Below are 21,313 nucleotides of genomic sequence, written 5' to 3' on the forward strand. Positions count from 1 at the left end.
ACCCAAAGATTGCAGGTTTGATCCCCGCCTCTGGCTGAAGTACCCTTGAGCAAGGTACTTACCCTAAATTGCTCCAGTAAAATTACCCAGCTATATAAATGGATAAAAAATTGTAACCTTAACACTATAAGTCATTTTGGAGAAAAGTGTCAGATAAATATACATTGAGAGCATTTTTGACAGACAGAATAAGTGTAAACTGTAGGTGTAACCCTTTAGAGTTAGGATCCAGTTTTAATATAAAACTGCGAAAATTTGTTGAGAGTATTTAAAACTTCCATTCAACATTAAAATCCAATAAATGGAAAATAAATTCACAAAATTAACATATGGGTGAACATTTTTCATCACACTACTCTGAATGCCTCTTTTTTTTTTTAGTAAAGGGAAGTAATTCATTTACATGAAACAAACCTCCAAGACACAGAGGTCTGTTTGCTGCCACTGCTGACCATCAGACACTTGTTTTGAGGCATGATCAAGTAGTATATTCAATTAACACAAACATATACTTTAAAACTTCCTAAAACTCAGTTCTATAAAAATTCACTTGAAACTCTCCGGTAGCAAGACAATGAAAATACTTCAGACCACCAATACTGTGAGTGTATTCATGTCAATAAAATGTCATTGATCTAACCAGAATAAATTTTTACAGCTCTTTGCAAACCTTTAACTTACTATTTGCATGACTGGAGCAAGTTAGCATCTGCCATAAAACTGGAGTGATGCACCAAACAGTCTTCCCTCACCTCAAGAAAATAACATGTTTCTGAAAAACCCTTTGGAGAAAAAGTGCCTGCTAAGTGAGAAAAACGTAAGGAGAAATATCTTGCACTGCTCAGCTGTTGGAACAAAATCCAAATTCAGTCCTTGTGAATTCGAAAAAATACCTCGTTAGGCAAAAGTATGGGTATTAAATGAAGCTCCTCGTAAAATCGAATTCTCAGATGACCATCTCAGGGTATGACTGTAACTCAGGTCAAAAACAATTGAATCTCATAAACTTTAACATGTATAATATGGCAGAAATACTTACTTTTAACTTAATAAACACATTTAAAAGTATCTTTCCCTCATAGTTCACTTTCCCTGCCAATGAATTAACTAGGTTGCCAATCAGGCCAGGACAAAACACAACACTAAAGGCTGATTAGTCAGCACAAAACTCTAACTGATAAACACTACATTCTGATTGGTCTCAATGCAGAGAGAACTGTTAACCCTTTATGGTTTTACCACATCGCTCATATGCTATTTTGTTCATTACGTTATCATATACGATTTCTAGTGAGACTGCGTTTCAGCTGACAGCGTTCAAAGAAATCCACAAATGTAAAAGTCGACTAATAATCAGGAGGCGCTACACTGCAGTAAAACTTGAAATGCTAAAGATTGTAAAACTGGGAGATGAAGTATAAGTTTAAGAAAAAAAACAAACAAATAAAGCCTAGGGTACTAGTAAAATTAATCTGAAATCAATGCCAGAAATGTACCATGAATGGTAAAATGTCTCCAGGAATTTACTGCGGTACCACTATTCGTGACTCATCACGACCTAGTTGTACCTGCGTCTGACGGTGATGTGTGATCTTTACGGGGCTCTTCCGAGGAATGTGGAATGTATGTGTTGTACTCTCCGTGGACTGTCTGTACCCGTGTTTGAGGATGAATACAATGCACATACTGTTCTATATTGTTACATACCGTCGGTTTTTCGATGGCTTAACAGTAGCCACGCGCGAGGCGGAACGTACCGCCGCGAGCCTTGTTGCACGGCGGACACATTTCGCGCTGGGACGCCTTCCTTTGACTTTTGCTGGGTAGGAGGGGCACTTTTTTAAGTGTTACAAAACGTGAGCAACTGGGGGGGTGCCCAGCAGGTGGTTCGTGCCCAGCTTTTCGGCTGAGCTGTCCCGTCCCGTCCCGGCCTCTCTTCTCTTGGGTCGTGTCGTGAGGCGAGTCGAGCGATGTATCGGCACGCGCTGCAGTGCGCCGCGAGGAGCGCGAGCGCGGCGGGCCCCGCGTGCAGCAGGGCCACTGTGGCAAAGGTAAGACACACACGCACACAGCTCGTTTTTAAGTTTGAGAAGTTCCGCACAGAAGACTGAGGAGTTTTTCTTAAAAACGCCTCGTTTCGTGTGTGTGTGTGTCGTGCGGTAAATCCGCCAGAACTGTTGTTTCCGCTCTACCGAGATAAGTGTGAGTGTGAAGTGTCTTTTTCAGCTTCTGCTCCACCAGTGTGTTTGTACGACTAGTAGTTCACGACCTCCCCACGTGACGTGTGTCTACTGTGTGTAAAGTGGTCTATACTATAGACTATAGGACAGCACTTTTGAGATGTTGCAGAGAAACGGCCTAATTCTACGAATGATATCTTGCAAGATGTATTATGAACCATTACAATAAGAGAAGCAACTAACTTTGACGTAATTAGAGCCGCCACCGCTGGACTTGATGGACTCGGGTCAGCTTCAAGTCCCACCCACCTCAGATTACGGTTGTTTCTCTGATAATGCAGTAAAAATTACCCAGCTGCATAAATCATTGGTGAAGAGTTGTAAGTTGCTTGGAGAAAGTGTCAGCTAAATTAATAAACTTAAATGTAAGGACCCAGGTTCGAATCCCATCTCCGATTGATCAAAATTACCCAGCTGTATAAATGAGTAAAGAATTGTAAGTTGCTTTGGAGAAAAGCATCAACTAAATCATTGGCTTAGTAAATGAATATGTCAAGGTAAGGACTCGGGTTTAAATCACACCTCTGATCGATCAAGGTTCTTTCCCTGGTTTTGTACAGTAAGAATGTCCCAGGTGTATTAAAGGGATAATTCACTGTAAGTTGCCTTGGAAAAGTGTCAGAAAAATTAATCCAGGTAACTGTAGATTTTCACTGAAGATACACTGGATATTTGACCTTGCAGGTACATGTCATTGTTGTTCATGGCCATACCCTGCTGGTCATGGGACACATCCTTTGACCGTAGCACAGTCACTGTGACTCCACTCTCTATGTAGATCAGGGCTGTTCAACCTTTTTAGGGTCACAATCATCAGTGAACTGGTGTGAGGGGTCTAACAATCTTAGTGAGTAACTGAAACTTGTTTTATTGTACATTGTTTATGTGTCGTGTGTGTGTTTAAAGATGACTGTGTTATCGCATGATTCATTAGAATTTATAGGATATATGGGAGGTTCAATATATATTAATAATCTTAAAAATGTTGTTGCGGACCCCATTATTTGAAGCGGTGAGCTGCGCTTTGGATACCCCTGAGGTACTGTGTTAAACCGTGGTAAGGATGCATATGAAAGGAAGCTGTGCCCCTCGTGTCTCCAGAGCCTTCTCACAACTTTTCTTTCCTGCAGGTCGCAGAGAAAGGGACGTATGTCTCCAGAGGGTTGGTGGCCTGCCGGGGGCTTGGTGGCCCTTCACAGACGCAGTGGCGGACACTGCACAGCACCAGGGAGGTACGCTGTATACGACAGCCCAGTGCTCAGTGTGGAGAGTGTGTATTGGGGCGGTCGTCCTACTGAAGTAGCTGGTAGCGTAGTGACTAGAGCTGCTGCCTTTGGACCCAAAGGCCGCAGGTTCGAATCTCACCTTTGGCTGTAGTACCCTTGAGCAACCTGCTTACCCTAAAATTACCCAGCTATATAAATGGGTAAAGAACTGGAAGTAGCTTAACATTGTAAGTTTCTTTGGAGAAAAGCGTCAGCTAAATGAATACATGTAAATGTTTACACTGCTTTTACAGGTCTGTTACATTTACAATGTAAACAGAAGTCATAGGTGTAACAAGAGTGAGGGTGGGGACATGTCCTCCTAGTGTTCAGTCAAGCTTGTGTACAACTGCATCATACAACTCCATAATATTTATTTATTTATTTATTTATTTATTTTTAAACTTGACAAGTTGTTACTTCAGTGGAAAGAGAAGTACATACAGTAAAACCTTGATTAGTGTTCTAGATGTCTTCTTGAGAAATGGGACATCAAATGAGACAGTGCCATAAGAGGTCCTTATTTCCTTTCTTTCAATATATTTAGGTCAATTATTATAAGTCAGTCAAAGGAGTAGAATAACAGCATTTACACTCTATGCACATGTTGCAGAAGGAATACCAAGTCATGGTACTTCTCCCTCTGTTTGAGTTGTTTCCCCCTTAACTCTAGTTTCCTTTCATGGTTTCAGCTGAATTGGTGTGTATAATTTCCTGTTGTGTGTGTGTGAGAGAGTGATTGCTCTGGCCTTCCATGGTAGACTCTAGGCTACTGCAACTCAGCACTGTTATTCATAATAGGTGAATACTCTCTGAATTCTAATCACAATATGCTGTTGAACTGTGTATCTGTCAGACTGTGTGTGGGGATATGTTACCCCTCTGAGATGGCCTGTGCCTTTCCAATGTTATGACCAGTGTACAGTTCCAGTAAGCTGCAAGGTAACTGATGTGTACCTGGAATGCCATCTTACATTTGGGCAATTGTGTGTCGTGTGCGTAGCTCTTCACAGTTAAAGAAACTCCACAGACCACAGACGAGGAGGTGGGAGCTTTCACCAAGCTTATTGAAGCCATGGGCTTCACAGGACCTCTCAAATACAATAAATGGGTAAGTGATCATCTTATTCCTGCTTCACATGACATAATATTTTACTGGAATTTTTCATAAGTTCCTTGATCATGTATAAACACTGATGACAGAATTAAGTGTTATGAAAGTTTTTTATAAATAGGTTTCTTGTCTCTGACTAAACTTCACCGTATATAATTCTAAAGAAATGTATGTATCCAGTGCCTTGGAGAGAATAAATGAGGAATCCACACACATACTGTCTGAAGCCGCTTGTCCCAAGCAGGGCACGGTGAACCGGAGCCTAACCTGGCAACACAGGGCACAAGGCCGGCTGGGACACCAGTCTGTTGCAAGGCACATAAAACTGTACACTGCTGCTTGAAAGTATGTGAACCCTATAGGGATTGTTGTTATTCTTGTGATTTCATAAGTTTAATATTTTACACATCTTAAAGTTATAAAATGAATAAATTTATTGATTTACACTCCACTTACCTACTTGGTTTATCCAGTGCAGCTTTGCTTATTTTCTCACCTGCGCTATTTCTGCGTTTCTACAACACACGATTTCCTTAAAACAACATATGGAATTGGTTCTTACCTGTTATGTCAGATGAAACAAACTGCTTCTCATTAAATAACCACTTTGTGCTAAATCTGAGGGACAAAAATGTTCACATACTTTCAAGCAGCACTGTATACAGGATATTAACATACCTGGGTTACCATGACAGCAGAAAGTATGTTAATAGATCTTTTGTTTTGCTCATGTTGAATTTTCTGCATGGGGTAGAACACACCGTAAGTCTCTAAGGTGACTAAATTGGTCTGGATGCCAGGAAGAAGGAAGTATGTTATTCCAGACCATGTGCCAAGAATTATATATGTTAAATTCTGCAAAATCATATTGCTATGATTTAATCAGACCTGACAGTTCATAAGATTGCTCACGTAAAGTGGTGGATGTCCTGGATATTAAACTTTGGTCATGGAAATATTGAATCCCATCACACCCCATGTGTATGAAATGGAGATCATAATCAGGGATATTAAAATAGTCCATTCCTGTAAGCTCTGATGGCCATTGACTAGAAAAAAAAAACCTTATTCCTGGGTGTGTTTACTAGCCCAAGTTGAGCAAATTTAAGGTTGACCATCTATAACAGAACAGTACAGTGTATTCTGTGAAAAGTATCAGTTACTGTTTGTTGGGTCTGACATTCAGTTTTTATTAAATTTACACAGTAGGGTTAAATTTAGCTGTGATTTTTTTTTTTTTTTTTTTTTTTTTAAACCACCCCCCTCCCCCCCCCCCACATGTAGTTCACGTATTTCACAAAATATGACTGAATATTGTGCAGATGGTACAACAGCTATTTCTGTTAAAGATGAGATTCTCATCAACAATGTTTATGGGGATTTTTTTTTTTTTTTTTTTTTTTTTTAAAAATAGAAAATCAAGATCGCCGCTTTGCGTATGTACACGTGCTGTGTTGAGAGGATCAACTATGATGAGTTCTTTGAAAGTAAGTAAATGTAAGAAGAGTTTTACTGATGTGGAAAACTAGTGCTGTCTGCTTACAGTCTAAAATGAACCGTAGCCTAAGAGTAAAAGTTTAGGGACATTTGAGTGAAACAACACACGTCTTTTCTCGGATAATGGGTGTATGGTTAAGTTTTGGTTTGTGTTTCATTCTGTAATTAATCAGTTTCAAGTCTTCATGAGGATAAGAGCACATAATGTTCTACCATGGACTGTTCCAAAATAAGCTATTGACGTGTGAGGGACTCGTATACAAATCTGATTTCCATATGTATATACTGAGAGATTTTAAGAGATTGTGCCTGTACATAGGCAAATATAACACAGTAGAGTGGGGCTGAAGCAGCTGTAATTTTTTTTTATTGAATAACTGTTAAATTATAAGGTTTCTAAAAAGTTACTGATAGTCACATTTGCTGTCTGAAAGATTAAACTGTCCTAATACCTCTTATCAGCACTCAAGTGTAAGTTTAATAACTAAAAGAACCATGAAAACTGCAGGATACCTTAAGTTCAGGACACATTCTGCATTGTCCACTCAGAGTGCTCCCTTCCAGACACGCTGAACTCCTGGTTCCTAGTGGCACAGCTCCATGTATGGTGAGTACATGAGGACGTTTCTCTAACATTTTAATGTGTGACATGCTAATGTCAGTATTGTACAGGTTTCGCAAACCTTGAGATGCACACAAAAACAAATCAAAATATTGTTTTATTTGTAAGTTCCCTTAAAGTTCATGTTACATTTAGTAATTTACGCTACTTTTATGGTACTTCATTTAGCAGATGCTTTTCTCGAAAGCAACTTCCAATGAGCACTATGTAGTGTCATCAGCCCACACACCTTATTCGCCAAGGTGACTTACACTGCTAGGTACACTACGTGCAATGAGTTACTCATCCATACATAAGTGAAACACACTCTCTCTGTCACTCACACACTGTGGGTAACTTAGTCACCAGTCTACCTGACCGGAATGTTTTTGGACTGTGGGAGGAAACCCACACAGATGAGGAGAACATGCAAACTCCACACAGACTGAACGAGGATGGAACTGCTGACCTCTCTCACCACCCAGGTGCTGTGAGACAGCAGCAGCTCTACTTGCTGTGCCATCCAATTAAAAGTCATCGTACTGTTATTGATGGACAACAACAGGAGCTGTGAGGTTTCCATTTATTCATTTAGCTGATGCTTTTCTCCAAAGCAACTTGTAATAATTGTAAGCTTAGGATTTTAAAGTTACAACTATTTACACATTTATGCAGCTGGGTAATTTTACTGGAGCAATTTAGGGTAAGTACCTTGCTCAAGAGTACTGCAGCCAGAGGTGGGGATCCAACCTGTGACCTTTGGGTCCAAAGGTTGCAGCTCTAACCACTATACTACCAGCTGCCCACAAAGTAAACTTATCAATTCTCAATGGGACTGTTTTTCCCAGTGTATTCAGTTCCTTTCAAAACATTTGCTTGACTGATTTATTTTCTAAAATTGGACAACAGAGGAGCAAATGTGACCTGTATTAATGTGTCCAGTAAAACTGATGCAAACAGAAGTTGGTGTGGACCTGCCTTAAATCAGCTTTTTTTCACAACCTTACACTTCCTGTCAATTAATAACAGTGTGATGACTTTTAATTGGATGGCACAGCGAGTAGCACTGCTGCTGTCTCACAGCACCTGGGTGGTGTGAGAGGTTACGAGTTCCATTCTCGGTCAGTACTTTGTATATATTTACGAGATGAATTGGTGAACGTGATGGTATAGGAGTTTGGGAATGCAAATTCTTTCAGTGATTAGAAACTTGTAGCGGTTTTAACAGACCTGCTGACAAATCAAGGGCTATCTGAGTTAAGCTTTAGTTGATTAAGACTTAGTAGTAAAAGTGACTGTAGTTACAAACAAAACTATGCTGTTACAACCCTCAAACTGGAAGTTTTATTATAAGTCCAAGAACCAGGTTATTGCTGAACTTCTGTTCCTCACAATGTGCCCCAATGCTAAAGTATAAGATCGTGATGCTTTGAGGCAGGGTGTTGCCAACTTTTTCTCAGGATTTTTTTTAAAAAAAAAAAAACATGAAGGTCCTGACATGGTTTCAGTTCAGCTTAAGTGTAAATGTAGCCACCCCAGCAGCGCAGTGGCTAGTGTACAGTTACTAGTGTATTTCTCAGGAGGGTCTGACTTAAAGCTACTCAATGTTGAACTGATTCTGCCATTAAAATGAGGAGACCAGCCATTAAGAAAATGAGTCATTTGAAATGATTTATTTATTGGCAATACCTGAGAAGCAGGAACTTTCTAGTGTTTATACCAAGTCTTCTGTAACAACATGTGGTATTCTGAAACAAATACTGTGCCACATACAGTACATCTGTGTTTTATAAATTCCCTTTCTTCCTCACTTATGAGACTTCTCAGCTCACTTCATTATTATAATCAATTCAAATTATTTTTCTAATGCTCCTTTCCCTACATGGTTGCCCCCTGAGGGCTTAACATAACTAGCAAAGTTGCAGAAGGCTTGAGACATCTGGGACTGGTAACAAAAATCATAGGGAAACAAGCCATTCATTTTATTTCCTTAGTTTTTTTTTTAATGACTGCAGCACTGGATGGCACAGCATGCAATTCACCAAAGTATTCTAAATCTATAGAGCATCCATGTTAAAAGTAATTTTTCTAATGTTTTTCTTAGTACAATTTCTCAGTACAGAGTATATCAGCATGGCAATGAGCTATGGTCCGGGAGCGCAAGTTCAGAGGTGTTCCTTCCAGATGTTCTGTGAACCACCCGATTCAGCTCTCTTGATTTAAGCCATTGAACTCACTTTCTGAACTTAGTGGTGTAAGGAGAGCTGGAAATCCTGCTGGACTATGCCCTCCAGGGCCCTGAGATGAATGGCCTTGTTGTACGCTGAAACACAGATATGCGTGTGTTACTCATCAGTTCAAACCAAAGTGTTGCTGATTCCAGCACACACACGAAATATGTGTAACCCATCACAGAAGCACGGGAAGGCTTTGTTTGCCCTTCTCGGTCCAGCCAGAATCGGCTCTTTGTGAGCGGTGTAACTTCTGCCCCCCCCCACCTCTTGGCAGGATGTGCCTGGTGCGGATGAGGCAGGAGGGCCGTGCCGGGAAGTACATGTGCCGCTACCTTGTCCACTCCATGTGGGAGGACGTGGAACAGAGGAGCAAGATCATGGGGGTGAGTGAGACGAAAACTAGGGAACACAGCAGTAGCAGGGAGTGCTGGCACTTATCCAAACCCACTTAAATTTTCTTATTCAGCTATTTATTCATGTAGCTGACACTTTTCTCCTGATCTACTTACAACATTTAGCTATTTACAAAGATTTATACAGCTGGCTAGTTTTAACTGGAGCAAATTACGATACTAAGTATGTTGCTTGGTGGAGCTACAGTAGGAGGTGGGATTCGAACCTGGGTCCTTCAGGTGCAAGGTGGCAACTCGTAACTACTGTGCTACCTGTTGCTTGATTTGACGTGTGTACCACTGTACATAGGCATTCTGTACCAAGTGGGGGGATCATCCTTTTTAGTCGATATCCGAACACCAGACTCAGTAAATTGACAATATATCCACCCATAGGTCTGTACGTAAATAATAACTGTTTAAAGTAGGGCTGTGGTGATCTGGTGTCTATCCCGAAAGCATAGGGTGTGAGGCAGGGTTCTCCCTCAATGGGACACCAGTCCATCACAAGGCAATCGCTCATATACACACACACTCCAAGAGAAATTTAGAGTCAGCAGTTCAGCTGAAACACTGTCTTTAGACTCTGGGAGGAAAACAGAGCACCTGGCGGAAACCCAAGTGAACACAGGGCGAACATGCAAACTCCACGCAGACAGCTGAATTCACACCCTCTTCTGAGTGCATAGCCGTGTAGTTTTAATGCACCAGAACTAAATTAACAGTATAGTACATCAAAAAAATTCAGTAGCTGGTATATTCAGACACACAATGTATTTGAAAGGTAAAAGAATTTACAGACTTATTGAACTTTGTTGCTTTATCGTGACACCGCCTGCTCTTTCAGACAATCCGATGGAGCCAGGTCTGAGAGTAAATCCTCTTTGATGAGGTCAAGTCAGGACCAGGTCAAGGGTCGGCCATTATACACAATATTTCCCAGAAAGAGTGAGCTTTTTGACCCTTTTCTTTATTGAAGTATCGTTCGTGGCTCTAGCTGAGCCGTGTTTTACGTGACGGCCGTGGCCTGTTGTTGTCAGTCCAAGTAAGGGCTGGGTCATTGACACAGCTGTGAAAATACACCCTGTTTCTCCCAGACAGCCTCACTCCACCAGCGTGCTTCATACAGAAAAGCATCGGGGGTCAGAAAAGTGGTTGTAGACCTCTCAGTAACCCTGTGAAGATGATAATTGTGGCAGGTCTCATTTTGCGCTGATGGAATACTTGATACTTTTTTTTTTTTTTAAATAACTATCTTGTTTCTGCATGGTGTGTACATGTTATGCGTGGTGACATAAGGTGTTGACATGACTTCTCCCCCACTTGCCTTCGTTGCTTGGCCCTTTTTGGTTTTAATGGGACCCCTGTCCGCTTGAGGACCGGCGCAGGAGAGAGAGCAGTGAAGTCAGCGCTCAGCCCGTGCCACCACCTGATGGCTTTTCCATGATGTCACACTCCTCTGCTCTCCAGGGCTGTAAATCAGTGTTTAATTTTCAGCATGCATTCAAAGAAAAAAGATCCCTTAGTTTTAAGGTGTCTGTCACAGTGGATTTATTATTTCCATTATCCATATTATTTAGCCAAGTTGAGGGTGGAGAGTGCAAGTGATTTGAACCTTTATCCCTTAGTGGAAGGCCTGTTGACTGCGTTTTACAGCTCCAGCTCTTCCACTCCATTCTTAGCTTTGGCTTTGAAGGGTTAAATTCTCTCTGTTTACTGTTAAATGAGCAGAGGAAGCTCTGGAGTCTCACTGAGTTAAATCCTTTTCAATGTAGTGCTGCAAAAAAAAAACAAAGAAACCACCCCCTTGGCTGCTCCCTCGTACATCTCGGTGGCCCCCATCTTTTCGTTCGTGTGCTCATATGGTGAATGCGTTCATTTGCAATATGACATCATATTCCTGCAGCCAGCCTTAGGATGGCCTTCGCGTAGGTGGCGGCAAAACCGAAGTCGGAGGTGAGGGCCTCCAGGTTCGAGAGGCGGAGGGGAGGGTCTCCTGCTGTGAAACGCACACACTCAGGCTCCGGGCCTCTTCACCCACCTATCGGAGTCCTTTGCCCGCTTTGCCCCTGCATCATCAGGGCAGTGTGCAACTCCTGACTTGGGCAGGGTTCCTATAATAAAGAAGGCCTTGTTGGTGTTGTGGGTGGGGTGGTGGGTTTGTGGGGGTTGCAGGATGAGGCTCTCTGCTCAGGTCCCAGTGAGCTAGGCCTCACTCCCGCTGGCTCGCTCCCTTATTATGACTGTAACCCAAGTACTGTTTTGATACCGCATGTGAAAAATAACATTGTGTAGGATTTGTATCCAGAGAGGATCTGGATTCGGGCCTCGTTAACATTAACAAGCTGTAAAGGTAGCGTGATCAAGAGGTTCTTTAACTGCCAGAGTTCGTAAGCTGCCTTAGTAATGAACGTGGGGTGGCCTTTGGCAGCTTCTAACAAGCCTCAGCTTGGCAAAGTCCTGCTTTAAACAATAGTGGGGGGGGGACCGTCCCGAGGACAACACTGTGGCGCATTGGGTTGCGCTGGTACCTCAGTTCTTCTGGGCTGCCTCTTTTGGACTTTAGTTTCAGTTTGGGTCAGTCTGTGTGGAGTTGGCACACCCCGCCTCTGTCTGTGTGGGTTTCCTCCGCATGCTCCGGTTTCCTTCCACAGTCCAAAGACGTGTTTCGGCTCTGGACCACCGTGTCCTTGACGATTACTAATACTGGATGGATTCCCCCCCCCCCCCCACTATATTATGGGGATCTGTGACATTTGATAATCTGTGAACATTGTGTTAACAGTAAGAGTGCAGAACGCCGCCCCATCACTGATGAATAACACCCTTAGGTGATGCCCATATATTTCTGTATCTGTGGTGGTCTGATAAGGACTAATTATGCTTGTTGTTTTTCATGGAGAGTATTTGAAAGATGGTTCATTTTAATTGCTTGGATATAAAGTATATTCTACTTGAATTTACCTTTAATAATTTGCTCACGAGACTATACGATGTCAATATGGGCCGAAAGTGCATTGTAAACTGAAACGCCATATAGCAGAGCCTCCCCCCCCCCCCCCATCATGAAACATAATTAAAATATTGTTAATGTGGACCAGACATGCTAATTTTTCCAGGTCTAGTGCTGTGTATCATCATTATTATTCAGTGTCCAACCATAAATATTTAAGTTAAATGCCACATTTTTCAGCACTTTAGATGATTTTTACAGTGAAATATGTATTCAGGATGTTTTACGTACATTATGGTAACGCAGTGAGTCATTCACCATAGTAGAAGGGGTCAACAACAAAGGGCTCATCTCCTTGCTGCATGAAAACCTGACAGAACTGAAGAAGATTTGTAGAGGATGGAAGAAGAGGATGACCAGCAACCAGGTGGATTTTTCAATTTTTAAAGACAATGGAAACACTTTTTTTTACTTAAGACACATAGAGAAGAGAACATTCCAGGGGAACTCTCTGTGGTCCCTAGGAGTTGATATGGAAAACATGCCGTTCACAAATGTTGAGAATTTTCTTAAAGAACACTTTTTTAAAAAAATGACAGTTAAGTAGAAACACAACTCATTTTTGTTTTTATCACTTTTGATTTCAAGGTAAATGTATCCTTATGTGATCTAGCGACATATCTGCAGGGCAGAAGTGTCTCATATCAAGATCTAGTCACAACAGAGCAGGCCATTGTATACCCTGTGTGTTTGATCTACCATTTCTGATCGGCTTATCAAGAAAATGCTTTTATGTAATATGTGGGATTAAGACCTGCAACCTTCTGATGAGAAGGCGTCAGATCTAACTATTACGTGGCCAGCTGCCAGTGAACACGCGGAGAACATGCAAAAACTGCACAGATGAGTAGGAGTTGAGTGCTTTAGCCCGGAGGCTGGGAGCTGTGAGGCACCAGCACTACCCACTGTGCCATCTTTGCAGTAGCAGTTCTATTGAAACCAAAGGTAAAATGGTGGCAGTGGTAACTAGCTTGCAGTTTTTTTTTAATGTAACAGAAAAGCTGTCCATTTTCATATTCCTCTCTTGATAATGGGCTGTCATGTGTTTTGTGCTTTCATGGTTTGCGTAAAACATAACTCATGACAGTCAAGCTGAACCCGTGGTGGTCAGGGTGCCATTTAATTGTCCCTTAATTGTACACACACACACACACACACACACACACACACACTTTCAGAACCGCTTGTCCCATACGGGGTCGCGGGGAACCGGAGCCTACCCGGTAACACAGGGCGTAAGGCCAGAGGGGGAGGGGACACACCCAGGACGGGACGCCAGTCCGTCGCAAGGCACCCCAAGCGGGACTCGAGCTCCAGACCCACCAGGGAGCAGGACTGTGGTCCAACCTACTGCGCCACCGCACCCCCAGCTGTACAGAAACAAGTTGTCAAAATTACCTCGCTTGACTTGACCATGATGCCATGTAGAGATGTATGTTGCCCACACAGGTGAGCCTTTTTCTTCCCACATCGCAAAGTAAGATGTGACATTGACTTTAGGCGAAGGTGCGACATTGCGCCTTCCATCTTCGCATGTCAAGGCCTGGCGCAGTGTATTGAATGTCTTGCCGGACAGCGCCACATTGGCTGTGCCTCCGACCTAAAAGTGCTGCCACATGTTGGTAATTACCCACAGGTCTCCTAATTATGCACAGGTGCCTTGTGAACATATCCAGTGAAGTCAAGGCCTTTAGCTGATTTTGAATAAACAAGCTAATTATCAAAATTAATCAAAGATCACGGGCGTGCTGGTCCGTGCCTTTCGTTGCTGACTGCTTTGGTTTAGACAGTGGGTTGGAGTACAGGTTGCTGTCTCGCCCGTCACAGTACAGCTCCGACTCGTGGGAAGCATGCCTTCGTGGTTTGCGGAAAGCCTTGGTCACGGTCAAGGCCCTGATTCTCGTGGATATTTCTTCGATTGACACCTTGTCAGTAGGAACCAGCAATTATCGCAGTGAATAATGATAGAATATTCATAGCTGATAGTTTCTCTGCCTGTGGACCCATCGTGTAAAACCAAGGAGACCTCCAGAGCTGTGCTTCCTCCCTTTTCCCGGGGTCTCGGGCTTCACTGCGTGCCAGTTTCTGCAGCTTTTCGTTTGTTTGTTTTGTTTTGTTTGTTTGTTTGTTTGTTTGTTTGTTTTATTTTATAAATTTATTTATAAATAAACCAGTCTCAGCATTTTCAGGGCTTCTGGGAGTGCCTAGAACATCTCCATGGTCTGCCAGCATTGTGGTTGTGTCAGCTGGCTCTCCCTCCGCTGGCTGCATGAGGGAAGTGTAACGAAGGAGAAGCCAACTGCTTTGTAGAACTAAGCAATACATTTAACATTATATTTTTTAAAATATCTGGACATGAACTCCCACTAACTCTTGTTTTCTACACTTTGGACGAATCAAAGCTTTTTTTTTTTCTTTTTCTTTTTTAAAAAGTCTTTGTACTGTTTAGTTCTGTTCAGTTCTGTTTTCAAAGCGGAATTGTCAGTAACACGAGTTGTCTGGTATTAAAGCCATCATGAGTTATGGCTTTCTTTGTTGTCTGTTAATATTTAGTTGTCAGAAAAGACTCAAACACTATGTGCAATAATCACAAAGACCTTAGTGGTTCAAAGAAGTAGGACTAGCAAAGGAGGACTGGGGTACAGGGCCAGTCACACATCAGTCAAAAGTTTGAGTACACTTGCTGGAGACTAGTCGTTGTTCACAAGGTGTTCGGTTAACAAGTTTGACCAAGGAATGCGTGGCCGTGTCTTCCCAGCTCTTCTGTAGCAGATCCCAGAGATAGAGGACACTTATGAGTTGACTTGACTTCACTCTCCTGTCCAGTTCCTCCCAAACAGTATGCTTTTATATCCATTTTTATTTGGCTGTCTGTGCTCAGTTGTTCAACACTCTGTATCACTTTGTTGAGAAGTGCACTGTATAAAATGCACTGAATGGAATAAATCAAACAGTTGATCACCATGGAGTAATGATATAAAACTATAAATTAACATAATTAGAAAGAAACTGTGTCCTCATCAGTGTTTAGTGTCTGTCAGCTTGATAACCATTAGGCCATGTGAACTTGGGTCGTGGAGAAGCTTCTCCGAGACTGCGCTCCAGTCCACAGGAAGTGGGGTGAAGTAGCATGGGGAACTGGTCTGTGGCTGATGTGGAAAAAGTGATGTGCATGTGAGTAACAGCAAAGCGGGAGTGCTGGCATGTTGATCCAGAGCTGTAGTGTCTCTGCGATCCGCACAGCTGGGCTCCCGGGTGCCACTCGGCATCACAGTGACCTGCTCTCTCTTCCTGCACAGATCAACGCTGTCGAGAGGAAGGAAAGCATGAAGGTCATGACAGAGACCTTTTACGCTGCTCTCTTTGGGTACGATGAGGTAAGGGAAGCATGTCAGCCTGCTGGCACTTTGACAAGCAGCACAGTACACTTAAAATGCAAAAGCATTTGAGCAATCAAGGTTGATTATTTTATTTTAGGAGTAAGGAGATATGCAGAGGAAATAAGTCCAGAATTAAAAGTTGGTGTAGTTCGGGACCAAATAATATCTTGGAAAGGAAAGACCCTCTGTTCCTCCATGGTGACATGATTTGGGCTGTTTGTACTTGAGGCTGTCTAGAACTTCCACAGTGAAACAACAGGAACATTTGAACCTTTTGCGGGTATGAGTTGATGTGCATTTTCTGTGTGATTTACTTACCGTCACCAGTCAATCTGCGGCAAAGTCCACATTATCAAATCGTGTGAGAGTCCTTTTTCCTATTTGACTTCCTTCATCTTACAGGGCATTTTGTCCAGTGACACAGTGCTGGCAGCGGCACTCTGGAGGAACTTGTTCAATAAACAGTGTGAGGACCCCCAGCAGCTGGAGCTCATGGTCCAATACGTCCGCAAACAGGTAACCCACATCTCACGCACATGTATGTGCAAAACCAACTCATTGTCACTGTCAGGTGGGGACAGCAGGTACTGCAGGGGGTTAGAGCTGCCACTATGCATTGGATGGTCCCGGGTACATAAGCCCTGACATGCTGTAGACCCTTGAAAAAGATCCTTACCCTGAACTGATGCAATGAAAGCTGAGCTGTGTACAAGGGGTAAATAACTGTAACTTAACCTTGTAAGCTGCCACACGGCTATCTACCTCTGGTGACGAGGGGGATCCTATTATTAATATTTTCTCCATCTAATTGCTCAGCATTCACGCATAGCCTCTGCTCCAGAGTAAAGCTGTATGTCTTTACAAGAGCAGTTGAGGTTAAGTGTCTTAAGCTTAGAGTACTACAGCAAGGCCCTTGTGACATTTGAACCTGCAGCCACTGGGCTTTAATTGTGTCTTTAACCACTACACTTCCTGGTGTTCTAGTCTTCTTAATGAAATTGAGCCCCTCGATAAAGATGAAGTCTAGTTTGGGGCTTTTAGGACTTCCTCACTCTCATCCCATGTCCTCAACCCTGGAAGTGTGTCCACATCCCACTTGCTCAGCAAGAGCTCCTGGTGGTGTGGAGGTGCGATGACTGGTGCTCCGCGGACGAGGCTTGCGAGTCCTCCACCATCCTTTCAATGGAAGGTTGATTCCCTTGGTCTGCAGCTGTGGACACATGAGCCCTATCACTAAGACCTGTGCAGAGCCCTCAGCCCTGCATCACTTGTGTCTCTACAGCATTGGTGCGCCTGCTGGGGCTCTGCACTCTCCTCCTCGAGGTGAGGGGTTAACAGGATCACACACACCCCATCTGTGCAACGCCATTCCCCTCCCCCAGCCCGCTATATATTTTCTTGTTCCCTGTGATTGAAAACACCGGTGCTTATAGAAACACCTGCGGGCTGCGTCAGCCTGTGCCATGTGTTCGAGAAAATTCCACAGCACTCCCACCCAGCCCTGGAACACAGAAACACATACTCGCGCGCACTCACACATGCAGCCCCAAAGTGTCATTCTGCATAAGGAGGCTGGGCCCTTGAGGAGCCGCAACCCACTCAAGGCTGGTTCCATTTCTGTCATGTTCTGCATTTTACAAACAAGGCAGGATTACTCAGGTTTATAATTTCACTTTGGGATCCAAATCACACAGTTCCTTGACCATGGTCAACTGCCAGTTTACACGGGGAGTGACCACACCTGCAGAGTGGTGACGCTGTCATTACTTCAAGATGAGAAAGAGGAAAACAAACACTGGTGCCGTCATGAGGGCTGCAGTGACTCTAAATGTGTGTGTGACTGACTGTGTTTGTGAGAGAGAGAGGGAGAGAGCCTGTTGCTGTGAACAACTGTGGTGTGTGTGCCTTTAAGTTTAGGGCCAAAGTGTGTGCTGTCTAGGTATTGCTCGGCTGCTGGCTTCGCTTACGGGCTTCTGTGTTGACCACAGATCTGTGTTCCTGCCTGGGAGGGGAATCCTGGGAATCGCGGAGGGGGAGGTTGAACACCCCATGTCAGAAACGAGAATTGACGTAGCAGCCAGCAATGGGTAGGGGGCACTGTTGTGGGGGGGGTAATGAATAAGCAGCACACCCCATGTGAGGACCTGCAGGGTGTTTGAGAAGTGTGCTTTCCAAAAGAGCTAGGAAGAAGTCAACCTCAGGGAAAAGAAACGCTGGGACACTGTCAAGGCCATCTGAGCACAGGTGTGCAGCATATAGCACCATGGTGCCTGGTGACAGATTACAGATGAGGGAAAACGTTGCGTAGCTCCCCCTCCAAGATGAAGTCACGTACATCAGTTGTCGAACTGGCACCAGGTTGCATCATTACTCATGGTAATTGCTCTAATCACATACTCCTTCCATGAGCTCAGGCGAAGTGTTTGATTGGGACACAAGGGCTGCTCTGCCCTATGTAAGGCTCTCATGAGCGATTTCCTTAAGCTCTGGGCTCTTTCTGAGGGTGTTGTAGTGCCTCCTGATGACCCTTTCAGGTATAGCACTTTTTTCTTTTTTTTTTTTCATTATCTCAATCTTTAGGTGCCCAACTGAGGGTCACAAAGGGTGTTCCTGAGTATCCCAGAATGGGCTTTTAAAGGGTTTTACTTCACTGGCAGTAACCACATACCACTGGCATGTGGTTACTGAAAGATGGGGACAGCTGGTAGTGTAGTGGTTAGAGCTGCTGCCTTTGGATCCAAATGTAGCAGGTTCTAGTCTTACCTCCAGCTGTAGTACCCTTGAACAAGGTACTTGCCCTAAAATTTCTCTTCTAAAACTACCTAGGTAAGTAGCTTAACATTGTAAGTCGCTTCAGAGAAAATCATCAGCTAATGAATACGTGGAAATGGTGATCTTGATGAAATTGTGTATATGTTGTAGATTTGATAAAACAGTTTTCTCTGAGCTTTGGAGAAGTATCTGCTCAATGGAAAAAATAGAAAGGCTTCATTTTAAAAAAAAAAAATAAAAAATACAGCAGTAAGTCAAAAAGTATGTGTAATACTGTTAACTTTTTTAAAAAACATTGTACATACTTTTTGGCTTACCATCCTATATGAGTAAACACAGCATATCAAAATGATGAATTAACACCACATGTATCTGCAAACAAGGTTGCCACCAAAGTTATGGTGGCCGCTGCTTTAGGAGCTGAACGGTTCTGCCTTTACAAAGGATTATTTTAATATTTCACACTTTAAAGCTTCAGGGTTCTTTAGCTATCTTAAAACTTTCAATGCAAAATTTTTAACTAGATGTGAGAAAATAATTATGTACTTTGACACCCCATGGTGATGGCAATGTCTCTTTACATTTCTCAGATGCAATACATCGACTCTCTTGATGGAGAGGACCTGCTGCTGACAGGAGAGGTCAAGTGGCGCCCCTTGGTGGAGGAAAATGCACAGAGCATCTTGAAAGTTTCAACTCCTACTTACAATGACACAGGGCTCTGAGCCCTCCCCGTACCCCCCACCCACCACTGCCCGTTTGCCTTCTGTTTGGACACTTTAGACAGGATAGATGTCAGGGTCTCTAAAACCTGACATTGCACTCTTCCCTTCCTAAATCTACCTCCCTTCTGTCCTTCAGTCAGACAAGTGGCAGGAAATATAGGTACATTTCCTATAAGTTCTGCGAGTTAAAAAGGCAGTTTTGGAGTTTTGCACTGTGAAACACTTATGAAGGGTTACTGTATTTATATTTACCTTTCTGATGTCATATTTATGAGTACAGGTAGGTTTTTTCAGAGATACCTGCTGTTAATTATCAGTGCAAATCATTTCATCTGTCTGAGCTCCAAGAGCATTATGGGAAATGTCAGTCTTCAAGAATAGCCATTCTATCTAGAACGATGCGTTTGACATGTTTAATCAGTGCATAAATTCCATGTTTGGAAAAAACATCCTGTTATGTCTTGGTACTCGAGAGTATTGTCCTCCTTCCTTCCTTTCTCTCTCCTACTTCCAGCATAATGCTTTGATAGCTTTGTTCTAACATCACATAACTGAGGGGTGGAACCCAATACAGGTCCCTCTCCCAGTGTATCGCGTTGGACGTTTGTACTGTGAGGTCTCCATGGGAATGTATGGTGTGTGGTTTCCTGCTAGCTGTTGTGTTATTAAGAAGTCGAACTAGAGCTGTATCGGGTCACCAGCAGCTGACAGCACATTGTTTGCCAAGAAGATCACCGCTCATCATGCTACGAGCAGTCAGGTCTTTTGAGGCAACTTGGTGTTCATGTAAAGGAAGTTATTGTTTATTAACCTTTTTTAGTGAATTAAAAGATGCTATCAGTAAGTGTCTGGAAATGCAGTTTTTTTTTTCTTTCATTTATGGTGTGAAGAAACTGTAATGTTGAACTGTGAATATTTATAATGTTTCCCTTTAGCTTCTGTAAAAACATTCTTTGGATCACCTTAATGGGCTTTCTTTTTGAAAAAGTTCGAAGTTATTCTGTAAATTGCTTCCTTTTTTCATTTAACCATATAAACTAGCTAATGGAATTTTGCATGCATGTTCTTAACATGTTAATAGTAAGTTAGATGTTTGAAAAGACAAAAATTATAGTATTTTAGTGTAATTATGACTGCTAGTGGAGCATTGCAAGTGAACATTAATTGTAGAACGTTCTGGAAAAATGTAGAAAAAAAACTCATTAATGTTCCTTTAAATTTTGATTAATATGCTACTTGCATGTGCCTTGTGAACTAGAGAGTGTTACGGTCAGCTTTTTTTCAAGTCTTTTTTGGACAAGAACTTCAACTTGAGTATTTTTTAAAGGACTTTTTCACTACCCACCTCTAATTCTCGCAATGGTTTAAATGATTTACAAGAGACATTTCACGCAATGCACTTCATTTTTTTTCCTTTAACCCAAGCAAAAAAAAACATTGGCAGGAAAACTTGTTTACCTGGGTTGAAGTGACCTCTGACAGGGATAGGTGTTTTGGAAAATTCACTAAGATCAATAATAGCAGACCCATTCTTCATTTATTGGGGGTGGAAGCTCTTGGAGGCCAATGTTACAGACCTTGCACGAGGACAGAGTATCACAACCCCTATTGTGACCTGGTCCTGTAACATTTCGTTCACAAATCTGCTTCCTTCTTGAACCATCTGTACCATTCATGCAGTTATATACTGTTGTCTTATGGTACATACATGCGGTACTAAACTATACGACACACCGCAGTCTTATTCCTTATTGTTGACACACAGATCATGTGCTTGTTTACAACTTGAAGTCTGTCGTGCTGCTATCATGTAAACGACAGCAGGTTTATCACGTGGTGTTTGCTGACAAGACACACAGATGTGCTGTCACATGATCAAGTTAATGGTCTATAATGTTCATATCATGTGTCTAGATTTTTATTACATAGCTGTGACAACAAAATATGGCACTGCTGCTTCAATCAGTCAGTGTCACACCTCACTGACCAGTGACTAAATAGTGTTTGTGATGCATGAGGTGCAGCAGAAAACAAAATGTTTTCTTATAGCTCAGTATTTTCTGTTCATAACATTCTTGTC

The 21,313-nt window shown here is 42.6% G+C and overlaps 1 protein-coding gene across 1 annotated transcript; it reads left to right on the forward strand.

The window, feature by feature from the left end:
- The first annotated feature begins 1,774 nt into the window (after positions 1–1,774).
- uqcc1 (ubiquinol-cytochrome c reductase complex assembly factor 1) lies at positions 1,775–20,077 on the forward strand. Its single transcript, XM_018744656.2, has 9 exons — positions 1,775–2,051; positions 3,371–3,472; positions 4,509–4,616; positions 6,034–6,106; positions 6,666–6,723; positions 9,226–9,334; positions 15,656–15,733; positions 16,139–16,252; positions 19,099–20,077. Exons 1-9 carry the CDS (start codon positions 1,971–1,973, stop codon positions 19,231–19,233), a joined length of 858 nt encoding a protein of 285 aa, XP_018600172.2. The 5' UTR covers positions 1,775–1,970; the 3' UTR covers positions 19,234–20,077.
- Positions 20,078–21,313: the final 1,236 nt, after the last annotated feature.

Source organism: Scleropages formosus, chromosome 22 (assembly GCF_900964775.1).
Source record: "Scleropages formosus chromosome 22, fSclFor1.1, whole genome shotgun sequence".
Taxonomy (NCBI): Eukaryota; Metazoa; Chordata; class Actinopteri; order Osteoglossiformes; family Osteoglossidae; genus Scleropages; species Scleropages formosus.